Raw genomic sequence first — 12093 nt, forward strand, 5'->3', positions numbered from 1 at the left:
GCTTCTCCTGTGGCTGTGCCATTCTTTACCCCACCCCTGGTTGGCATCAATGGAGACATAGCCACTTGACCTTCAGACCATTGTTGGCCCTCCCTGGGCCATTTTCCTTAGTGTTCTTTTGAATCAAGACATTTCCATGTTATATCTAAATATTTATTCTTGAGTTTTAAACCCACTGGCTACTTCCTGCTTCTCTCTCAAGCCTTGGCTCATATGCTGCTCCCTCCAAGTGATCTTCCCTGACCTTCTTGACTAGGTTGGTTCAAGGTTAATCAAGCTATGTGCTCTCCCCACATCATCCAGTACATCCCCTATTGTAACATGTATTCACTTATTCATTCAACGAGTATTTCCTGCACTGAGTCCCTGCAATGCACCAGGTACTGTTCTAGTATCGGGACTGTAGTGGGAATAAAATTAAGTCTCTACCCTTGTGGGGATAGATTCTAGTGCAAGGACAATAGACAATACCAATGTCTATATTTTAATATCTGGTAGTAAGTGCTATGGAGGGAAAAAGGCAAGATCAAGAGACAGATGCTGGGGCGATGCTGATTGAGATGGGCTAATCAGGGAAGGCTTCTCAAGGAGATGGCATTTGAACTGAGGCTTAAATGAAATAAGAGGTGAGCCTCATCAAGACTTAGGAGACGTGTCCCAGGTCACGGAGACAGCAAATGTCCCCCTTGGGGTGGTGGGGAGGTTCTTCACTAAATTCACACAGGGGTTGGTAGTACCTGGCATGCGATAGGGGCTTAAACATGTGGAACAGATGGATGAAGATAATTTACAAATCTTGCCCTATACACAAATGTTTGCCTGTGTACCCCTTTTATCTGGAATATCCTCTTTTCTTTGTTGCCTACCTAGATGCCCTCAGTCTGTCTACTCCATTAAACTTTGCATGCTTGGAGCCCCTGGTCTCAGCACACTCAGTCGCACAAGCCGGCCTGCAGCAGCTATACAGCACCACAGGAGTCCCCTGCAGAGCTGCGACTTCGAGTGGGTATAGTGACGGAACTCAGGTCCCTCAAGGGATGAGGACTCCAACTTTGAAACCACAAGCAGCCTGTAAGTGTGGACGAAGAGGCAGCTGCATGTTATAAAACAGTATTACTCATACTTTCAGATCAAGCTTCTTTCAGTCCTATGGGTAGGAAGGAGGGGCAATTTGCTGAAGCCCACTGCCCTTCCAGTACTCACAAGCCAAGGGGCCCTGTGGGGTCTGTTTCACAGGAGTCATGCTCATGGCAGCTGAGCACATCTGTCCTATATGTCTGCCAGCAGCCACGACCCTCTCCTGTGATGACAGCCTTGACTCTATTTAGAAACTCCATTTCCGATTGCATCTCACTGCTGAATGGTCCTGGAATCCTTTATTGCTCCTTGCCCCGTCACAAGAGACAGCCAGCCACAGCCACTTTTATCTTGACAACACACTAAATAGCGACAGAACAAACAGGCAAGTTGTAGACTCACCAGGATTTATACATATTTCATTTTTTATTACCAATCAAAAATAAATTCCATATATCCTTTAGCAAATATTATCATTGTTTTGTGACAAAAGACACAAGAGTCATAACAACAAAACTCCCCGAGAGTCAAACTCATAACGCCAAAGTAAATCCCAAAAATATACAAATTAAAATATTATGCAAAATAAATACGGCGGCTGTGACCTGCCTACCCATTTGGATGCCATTTGCAAAGGTCTCCCTTACACGGAAGACACAGCGGGCGGGACAGTTCCAGGGTATGGCTCATCCCAGGAACCAGAGGTTGAAATAGGAAGTGAAAAATTGCACTGGGAAGAGGAAGTCATCAGACCAACAGTATTTGGAAATAATGACGACCCTCTGTGAGAAGGGATGATCGATGGGCCAGGGAAGAGGAGGGTCAGCCAGTTGGCGGTAACCGTGTGCACAGAGGTCACTGTGGAGGTGTGTACACCTGCCCCTTTTGCTTCCCACACCCCCCCAACGTCTTTTGCTCCACCTGGCAGTCAGGCTGTCAGGAGTACAGCTCTGCCAGCTTCCAAAAGGACTTGGGAGCAAGCTGCTCCTGGAGAAGACTAAGGGCTTTCCCCCAATAGGGAACAAAAGTCTGGTGTCTTTTTTCCTTACACTTGAGAACCCACGGGTGTCACCACCTTCTCTCCAGGCGTCCAGGAGTCAGTTCTATGGCTAGGAGACCTCAGACTGGCCAGGGGTACGCATACTTGGTGCAAGACAATCCCTGGTCCTAAGAGTTAGGATTCTCTAGGCACCTGGGGAGCAGGGCACTTGGGCTGAGGAAAGGAGTGAATAAATAATACTCAGGCGGAAAGCCTGCAGTTTCACCGGCCAGGCTCTCAGGACCCAGCTCCTGCTGCACCCAGCAGAGGGGCCAACGGGGACCTTGGTCCCACAGCCTCCCCGACTCTGGGAAACCTGGAGTTCTGCAGCAGGGCCTGATTCAGCCCCAGGGAAGAGGCGCCAGGGCAGCAATTCACATGGGGGCAGAGCTCTTGGTACAGTACTACTAACTTCAGCAAGGGCAGGACGACCTCTCACACTAGGATCACGCCTGTGAGAAAGCAGGGTTGCAAGCTGCATGCCTTTAGGAGGAGCTGTCCTCTCCTGAGGTTCCATAAGGGGGTGGATAAGGCCAGGTGAGCCTTGCCAGCCGCAGAGGAAAGGACATAAAGAACCTGCTTCCGTGGCTTCCCACACGTCCTCTTGTCCCCATCCCCAAGAGGGACTGAGGCTTGGGGATTCGAAATAAGGAACCTGGGAAAAAGGCTTCAGTCAACAAGTCAGCCTTGACTCTCATTGTGGGGCGGGGGTGGTACTGACTGCTAACAACGCAGATGCCGATGACTGACAGTTCCTTCCGGAACCAAAAGGAAGAGCCCAGACAAGTCACCTCCAACGTAGATGCCTCCTGCCGAGGGGGAGCCTTTGGTAAAAGTGAGGGCAGGGCCTGGGGAGCAGGGGTGAGCAATCGAAGGCCTGAGACCCTGCCTAACACTTGAGTCTGCCCCGTCATGAAGGGGCCAGTTGTCCAAAGGGCTGGATGGGAGGCGAGGGGGGGATGTGTCTGTCCTCAGCCGAGTCCTGACTCACCAGGAGAGGCTGTCGGCAGAGTTCTAGGAGATTTCCGGGTACAGCGGTTGACAGCAGATGTGCTCCTCTCCATAGCTCGGATTATCATGTCCCTGATCACAGCTACCCAGGAGCTCCTGGCCTCAGCATTGTCAGACAAGCTACGGCGCAGGTGCCCAGGCAGCTGATCTCCATGCCAGTTGGTTCTTTGCTTCCTGTGAAGAGCTGTCTTCCTTCCAAGAGACGAGCCTCCGCCGGCAGGCTCTGGGATCCCACCTCCGGGGAGGAAGAGGAGGGGAAGGGAGAGCTCCCTCAGTCAGGGACACAAGCTGGAAGGCCATGGCTGGGAGCAGATCATGTCCATTGCTTCCCAGGACAAGAAACCCTTCTTCTTTTATAGTTTTTAGGAAAAAAAATTTTTTTAATAAAGTTCCTTAACCCTGTCTTCCCTTCCCAAAATTATATTTAGAAAGAAGAGCGATGAGCCTAGTTTAGAAATACTCTCAGTAAAAAAACAGCCTTTGCTCATGGTAGCTGGCCCACTGCCCCATCTATCCAGGGCTGGACAGTGCCACCTCAGAGCTACTCAGAGGTCCCTGGCAGAGGCCAGATCCCCCACAGGCTGGGGGCCATCTGGCTGCTCAGTCAGACAGGCTATCTATCTGCAACCTTTCTGGACTAACAGGTTCCCTCTCTTCATGTGGGCCCACTGGGGAGGCCCCCGCAGGGTAGGCGGGGGGCCCCGGGCCCTCCTGTCAGATGGCACTCTCGTGGGAGGCTTTGTGCAGCAAGGAGTTACGCTCGTTGAGAAGAGTCGTGGTCTCATCCACCACGGGCAGCTCAGACTTCTCGGCCAAGTTCTCCATGTGGGTGGTGCCCCCGTCTATGGGAAACTGAGGGCTGTTCTCCATGCGTGAGGCCAGCAGCCCGTTCTGGTACTGCTGCCGAGTGATCTGCATGAGAAAGGGATGAGTTCATGGAGAGAGGGGCTGGGAGGCAGACCCTATCACCAGGCCTGGAGAAACAGGGCCAGGATTGAGGCTGTGAGTTGAGAGAGAACATGACCAGTCAGGGTCTCTGGAAGCCCTTACGAAGAACAAGGTGCACGATCAAGAGGAGAAAGCACCTCAGGGCTGGGCCTGGTGGCTCATACCTGTAATCCCAGCGCTTTGGGAGGCTGAGGCGGGCGGATCGCTTGAGCCCAGGAGTCTCAAGCCAACCCGGGCAACACAGTGAGACCCCATCTCTAAAAGGAAAAAAAAAAACCCAGAGCCACATGCACACCTGTAGTCCCAGCTACTCAGGAGGATGAGGTGGGAGGAATCCTTCAGCCCAGGAGTTCAAGGCTGGAGTAGGCTATGATCACACCACCGCATTCCAGCCTGGACAACAGAGCCAGGTCCTGTCTCCAGAAGAAAAAGGCATCTCGGGTTTGGGCCCACCATGCTGGGTTTGGTGGATGAAAGAAGTAACAGATTCCTGAGCAGAAGATGGCACTGCCCAGACAAGGCGGTGGGGCACTCACCTTGATGTACTGCAAGTCCACGAGGGCCCGGACGCTGAAGTCAGAGATGTACTGGCCCAGGACAGAGCTGCCGAACTGGTTGCTGCTGCCTGCCAAGGCGGATGCAGTTGAGATGTCCGTGCGGTCTGGGTAACTGAGGGAGGCCGAGCGGCTGAGTGGGGTGGGGTGGGCTGGGGAACGGTCTGCAGGGAGAGCAGAGGTTGTCATGCCAAAGGTCACTCTGGTGCCCACTTTCACCCTCCTGTCTGACCTCATCCCATGGAAGCCCAGGGACACCCCACCCAGGAACAGGAAGTCATTCTTAGGGACAAACAGAAGCATGTAGAAGGTCTGACTGCATAAGGTCTGACTTCGTTAAAGCAAATGAATTAGTTTGTTTAGAACTGTTGTGCAACAAGTATTAAAAAGTCTACCAAAACAAATCAACCACACAGAAAATAAAAACCACAGACACAGAAAGTTTATGGCTACAGAATCTCTTGTTTCCCACAACAACCAATCAGTCAAGGCAACACAATGATCACCCTAGCAGGACAGACAAACTGCCATCCTTAGGCTGGGCACAGTGGTTCACCTTTGTAATCCCAGCACTTTGGGAGGCTGAGGCAGGAGGATCACCTGAGGTCAGGAGTTGGAGACCAGGCTGGCCAACATGGTGAAACCCTGTCTCTACTACAAATACAGAAATTGGCCAGGCGTGGTGGCAAACACCTGTAATCCCAGCTTCTTGGGAGGCTGAGGCAGGAGAATTGCTTGAACCTGGTAGGTGGATGTTTTAGCGAGCCAAGCTCACACCACTGCACTCCAGCTTGGGTGACAGAGCGAGACTCTGTCTCAAAACAAACAAATAAGCAGACTGCCATCCTTGTCTCAATACCAGTTTATATCAAGTGACATAAACTGCATACTTTTCAATTAAAAAATGCATTGAAAGGAAGAATGTATAGTTTGCACTCTCTCATTGTGAATACACACCCCACACATAAGATGCCCTGTCACACCTTTTTTTTTGAGACAGTCTCGTTCTGTCACCCAGGCTGGAGTGCAGTGGCACGATCTTGGCTCACTGCAACCTCCGCCTCCCAGGTTCAAGCGATTCTACTGCCTTAGCCTCCTGAGTAGCTGGAATTACAGGTGCCCACCACCATGCCTAGATTATTGTTTTTTCTTTCTTTCTTTTCTTTTTTCTTTTCTTTGAGACGGAGTCTCGCTCTGTCGGCCAGGCACGTGCCATCATGCCTGGCTAATGTTTTTTGTATTTTTAGTAGAGACAGGGTTTCACTGTTAGCCAGGATGGTCTCGATCTCCTGACTGCCGGTGATCCGCCTGCCTCAACCTCCCAAAGTGCTGGAATTACAGGTGTGAGCCACTACACCCTGCCAGCCCTGTCACCTCTTAAAATGCTCTTATCGGGCGGGGACTGGGTGAGGTGGTTCACATCTGTAAGCACTTTAGGAGGCTGATGTGGGGAGATTGAATTGCTTGAGCCTGAGTTCAAGACCAGCCTGGGCAACACAGCAAAACCCCATCTCTACAAAAAAGACAAAAATCAGCCAGGCGTGGTGGCTCTTGCCTGTGGCCCCAGCTCCTTGGGTGGCTGAGTGGGGAGGGTCACCTGAGCCTGGGAGGCAGAGGTGGTAATGAGCCGAGATTGCACCACTACGCTCTGTCCCCCCCGCCCCCCCCCCAAGAAAAGAAAATGCTTTTTTGGAGTCAAAAGTGTGTTTTGCACGTAACCTACTCAGCATGAAACACAGCCCTACCCACTTCCACCTGCCACCCAGCCCGCCTGGCCCGTGGGGGTGGCAGGCACTTCCCTCTCATGACGCAGAGTTGTAGCAATCTCCAATAAGGAAGAACGGCTTCTAATTTTGAAAAACAAACTGCTTGTTCAAATAATATACGTTACTGTATATCATTAACTTGTTTTTGAGAACACTTAGGAAACCGTGAGATGCACAAAGAAGTTAATTGTGAAGGCATGCAGGATCGTTTTAAACCAACAAGAAGCGGACTAAGCTGATTCGCTTTGTTAACTACTAAGTTACTAAGTTAGCCATTCTAACAAATTGCCAAGTGAAGAGAACAAACATACTGGATCTAGTGACTCAATGACCAATACAATTTTTAACTAAGTGAGACTAAACTGAGTAATACTCTATCTTTGTGCTTAAGCTTTAATTTTTATATATAGTTTCTCCGGAAACTGGCCATTCTATGATGAGGTCGTGGTATTCCAATGCAGGAACAGGAAATATTTTAGAGGATCATTAGAGGATCATGTGCAAGCATCTAACGAGTAACACCTCTGATTAGGTTCTAGGAAAAGCAGAAATACTAGGGGTATTACGTAACACTTCACATTAGCTATCTGAATGATGGAATGCTTTTAATTAATGCTTCCTAACACTCTAGAAACAGGAACTGAATTTTATTTTTAAAATAAACTATTTTCTTTTTAAACTGAATTTATTTTATTATTATTATTATTTTTTCTTTTTTTTTTGTTTTTTGAGACGGAGTCTGGCTCTGCCGCCCAGGCTGGAGCGCAGCGGCCGGATCTCAGCTCACTGCAAGCTCCGCCTCCCGGGTTCCCGCCATTCTCCTGCCTCAGCCTCCCGAGTAGCTGGGACTACAGGCGCCCGCCACCACGCCCGGCTAGTTTTCTGTATTTTTTAGTAGAGACGGGGTTTCACCGCGTTAGCCAGGATGGTCTCGATCTCCTGACCTCGTGATCCGCCTGCCTCGGCCTCCCAAAGTGCTGGGATTACAGGCTTGAGCCACCGCGCCCGGCCATTATTATTATTTTTTAAAGGGTCTCGCTATGTTACCTAGGCTGCTCTCCAACTCCTGGGCTCAAGCGATCCTCCTGCCTCGGCCTCCCAAAGTGCTAGGATTACAGGAATGAGCCACCAAGCCTGGCCAAGAAACTGAATTTAAAACCAACACCAATTAGTGACATGGGCCGAGTGTGATGGCTCACACCCATAATCCCAGCACTTTGGGAGGCCAAGGCAGGCGGATCACCTGATGTCAGGAGTTTAAGACCAGCCTGGCCAATATGGCAAAACCCTGTCTCTACTAAAAATACAAAATTTGGCCAGGCACAGTGGCTCATGCCTACAACCCCAGCAGGTTGGGAGGCCGAGGCGGTAGATCACGAGGTCAGGAGTTCAAGACCAGCCTGGCCAACATGGTGAAACCTCATCTCTACTAAAGATACAAAAAATTAGCCAGGGGTGGTGGTGCATGCCTATAATCCCAGCTACTCGGGAGGCTGAGGCAGGAAAGTCACTTGAACCTGGGAGGTGGAGGTTGCAGGGAGCCAAAATCGCACCATTGCACTCCAGCCTGGGCAACAGGGCCAAGACTCCATCTCAAAAAAAAAAAAAAAAAAAAAAAAAAAATTAGCCGGGAGTGGTGGCGCACACCTGTAGTCCCAGCTACTTGGGAAGCTGAGGCAGGAGAATCACTTGAACCCGGGAAGTGGAGGTTGCAGTGAGCCAAGATCACACCACTGCACTCCAGCCTGGGCATTGCAAGACTCCATATCAAAAAAAAAAAAAATAGTGACGTGACCTACTAAGATTAGAGGTCTGGCCAGGTGCAGTGGTTCACACCTGTAATCCCAGTGCTTTGAGAGGCTGAGGTGGGGGGAGTCTAGGAGTTTGAGACCAGCCTGGACAACATAGTGAGACTCCCATCTCTACAAAAAGTTAAAAAAAAAAAAAAAATTGCCCAGTATGGTGGCACCTGCCTGTAGTCCCAGCTACTTGGGAGGCTGAGGTGGGAGGGTTGCTTGAGCTCGTGAGGTTGAGGCTGCAGTGAGCTATGACTGCACCACTGTTTACTCTCCAGCCTGGGTGACAGAGAAAGAGCGTGTCTCTTAACACAAACAAACAAAAACACAGAGGTCCTAGAAAAAATTCGCCAAAATCCATTTTGTCTCTGAGTGATGAAATTTGATGCTTTTTAATTTTTTCAAGACTTCTTTCTATTTTCCCAATAAGCTACCTTAGTTTTATGAGTAAAACAAAAAATAAGTAAAACAAAAACTGCAAGGTTTTGACCTGGTAATTTTATTGTTGAAAGGATATCCTAAGGACATAACCTTAAACACAGGGAAAGCTTTTTGCTTTTTTGTGTAAAAAAGTTTATATTGGCCGGGCGCGGTGGCTCAAGCCTGTTATCCCGGCACTTTGGGAGGCCGAGGCGGGCGGATCACGAGGTTAGGAGATCGAGACCATCCTGGCTAACACAGTGAAACCCTGCCTCTACTAAAAATACAAAAAAAAGAAATTAGCCGGGCGAGGTGGCGGGCGCCTGTAGTCCCAGCTACTCCGGAGGCTGAGGCGGGAGAATGGCGTGAACCTGGGAAGCGGAGCTTGCAGTGAGCCGAGATCGCGCCACTGGGGGCGACAGAGCGAAACTCCGTCTCAAAAAAAAAAAAAAAAAAAAAAAAAGTTTATATCATGATATTATTTACAATAAAGACCCCCAGGAATATACATGAGGTGAGAATTAATCAGTGAGGGCACACCTGCTGTCAGGATTCACATCACGGGTGCATCACCTCCCGGTCATCCATGAAACCAGAGTGAGCCCAGAGGAGGGGAGGGAGGCCGAGGTCACACTGGGGAGGTTTGAAAGGGACAGGGAGTAACTGCTTCTAAATTATCTTTTCATCTACTTATTTATTTATTTATTTTTATTTTTTTTTTTTTTTTGAGACAGAGTCTCGCTCTGTCACCCAGGCTGGAGTGCAGTGGCCGGATCTCAACTCACTGCAAGCTCCGCCTCCCGGGTTCACACCATTCTCCTGCCTCAGCCTCCTGAGTAGCTGGGACTACAGGCGCCCGCCACCTCGCCCGGCTAGTTTTTTGTATTTTTTAATAGAGACGGGGTTTCACCGTGTTAGCCAGGATGGTCTCGATCTCCTGACTTCGTGATCCGCCCGTCTCGGCCTCCCAAAGTGCTGGGATTACAGGCGTGAGCCACGGCGTCCTTATTTATTTATTAAACAGAGGGCCAAAATAGCAGACTGTACCTTGGAACAGTTCAGTCGGAAGAAGGCCCAGCTTACAAATGGAAAATGGAAATCCCCGGGCTGAGGTGATGGGTTTTTAGGGCTGTTGGGGTGTGAGGAGCTGAAAGACGCTGGTGCTGCTCCTGATGGGCACAGGCCACACCTGGCGAGACCAGCGCCATCCTGTGCCCTCTGCAGCCTGGGTGCACACGGGAATCCCAGCAAGCCTCAAGCCGAACGAGTCTGACCCTATTCCCACCGACTCCCCAGACAGGCGTCAGGAGCGTGACGCGTCCGAGGCCAGAAGCAGCATACGGCACTGGCCTTTCCTGAAAGACTTGCTGGTTGGAACGCCACATTTTCATTGTAATCAGGAAAAAACAGAAATAATAATAACTGAGCTCTAACGCAACATTTTTACATCAATTCTCTCACGTACTCTCCTGATAACTCTTATGAAGGGGGTCCATGCATTGTTCCCATTTCACAGAGGGGAAAGCAGGGACAGAGACGATTGTTTAGCCAGCAACTGTGGAGGTGGCTCTTGAGTGGGCAGTCTGACCCGGGGCCGTGCCCCTCATGGCCTCGCAGTTGCCTACTGGGCCAGCAGCTGAACGGGAAGCGAAGCTTATGAAGAAAGTTGGAAAGTCTTTTAGAGAAAGCTGATGAGATGACAAGTCACCCTGCCACGGTGTGTGGGTGGGGCCTGGAACAGGAAGTGCTCACCGCTGGGGTGCATCTGCTCTTGGCCGTGGAGGGCAGCAGGCTGGCCGGCGCTCACTTGGCTGGGCCAGGAGCAACCCTCCACTCCCAGCCTATCCTCTGTGTGTGTATGTGTGTGTGTCTGTGGGTGTGTTTCTGTGTGTGGTATCTCTGTGTGTCTGTGGGTGTGTGTATCTGTGTCTGTGTGTGGTATCTGTGCATCTCTGTGTTTGTGTGTCTATAGGTGTATTTGTGTATATATCCCTGTGTGTGTGTGTGCCTATGGGTATGTGTTTCTCTGTGTCTACAAGTCGTGTATCTGTGTATGTGTATCCTGGTGTGTCTATGGGTGTGTGTTTCTGTGTGTGGTATCTTTGTGTGCGTCTGTGGGTGTGTGTATCTGTGTCTATGTGTGGTATCTGTGCGTCTCTGTGTTTGTGCGTCTATAGGTGTATCTGTGTATATATACCTGTGTGTGTGTGTGTGTGTGTGTATGCCTATGGGTGGGTGTTTGTGTGTCTGTATGTCCATGGGTGTGTGTATCTGTGTTTGTCTCTTTGTGTGCCTATGGGTATGTGTTTCTGTGTGTGTATGTGTATCCTGGTGTGTCTATGAGTGTGTGTGGTTGTGTGTATCTGCGTGTGTGTTTCTATATGGGGTGTCTCTGTGTGTGTGTCTATGGGTATGTGTCTCTGTGAGTTATCTCTGTATGTCTCTCTGGGTATGTGTATCTCTGTGTGTGTCTGTGTGTATGTATCTATGGGTGTATGTATCTGTGTCTCTGTGTGTGGTATCTCACTGTGTGTCTCTGTGTATGTGTGTCTGTGTGTGTGTGTCTCTGTGTGTGGGATCTCACTGTGTGTCTCTGTGTTATGTGTGTCTGTGGGTGTGTATATCTGTATGTGGTATCTCTCTGTGTGTCTCTGTGTATGTGTGTCTGTGTGTGTGTGTCTCTGTGTGTGGTATCTCACTGTGTGTCTCTGTGTATGTGTGTCTGTGGGTGTGTATATCTGTATGTGGTATCTGTGTGTCTCTCTGTGTATGTGTGTCTGTGGGTGTGTATATCTGTGTGTGGTATCTCTCTGTGTGTCTCTGTGTGTATGTGTCTATGGGTGTGTGATCTCAAGGACTAAGAGACCTTTGGGGGCCCCTTCTAGAGCTGAGGCAGCAAAGCTGCCCAGAAATTGGGCCCCAGCCAAGCAGAGCCACTGAGGTCGGAGCCACTGAGGTCGGGCGGCCAACACTGAACAGGCGGCGCCCGGGCCCTGCGGGGAGGTTAATGCAGCGGCAGTGTGCAGGCTCAGGCAGCAGGCGGCAGCGTGACCCTCAGCCATGCCACGTTACCTGTGAGCCAGCAGAGCAGGGAGTTCCGCTTGCCAGGCGGACACCCGACCTGGACTGAAGGCACTGGAGCAAAAGAGAAGGTCAGTGATGGGCACAGTCAGGAGACAGGACACGGAGCCACAGGCACAGGACAGAGGCAGACCTGACGGGGCCAGGCTGCTTTGGGCAGAGACGGGCCCAGTGGAGAAAGGGACGTGGCTCTGATGGGAAGGGTGCTCAGGGCACAGCAATGAGCCCTGTGCGGAGATGGGCAGAAGCTGGCTGAGTATGCCCAGTCATCTCCCCTCCCTTCTGGCCACACTAAGTGGGAACAGAGAGACTACGGGTGGAGAGACCAGGCCTCCGAGGCTTCGTTGCACAAGCAGTGCCTGGGGGAGGCCTCCCGTGCCTGCCCGCCCTTCTGAACGAGA

At 50.6% G+C, this 12093-nt stretch overlaps 1 protein-coding gene across 1 annotated transcript in view; it reads right to left on the bottom strand.

Moving 5' to 3' along the window:
- Positions 1–1467: 1467 nt before the first annotated feature.
- The window catches only part of CNNM4 (cyclin and CBS domain divalent metal cation transport mediator 4), a 47437-nt gene continuing 36811 nt past the window's right edge, over positions 1468–12093 (bottom strand). Inside the window, exons 6-7 of the mRNA XM_025354863.1 lie at positions 4612–4793; positions 1468–4039 (exon numbers count right to left, since the gene is read on the bottom strand). Of these exons, the coding sequence (XP_025210648.1) occupies positions 3842–4039; positions 4612–4793 (380 nt within the window). The 3' untranslated portion in view covers positions 1468–3841. The remainder of the gene's footprint in view (positions 4040–4611; positions 4794–12093) is intronic.

This window comes from Theropithecus gelada, chromosome 13 (assembly GCF_003255815.1).
Source record: "Theropithecus gelada isolate Dixy chromosome 13, Tgel_1.0, whole genome shotgun sequence".
NCBI lineage: Eukaryota > Metazoa > Chordata > Mammalia > Primates > Cercopithecidae > Theropithecus > Theropithecus gelada.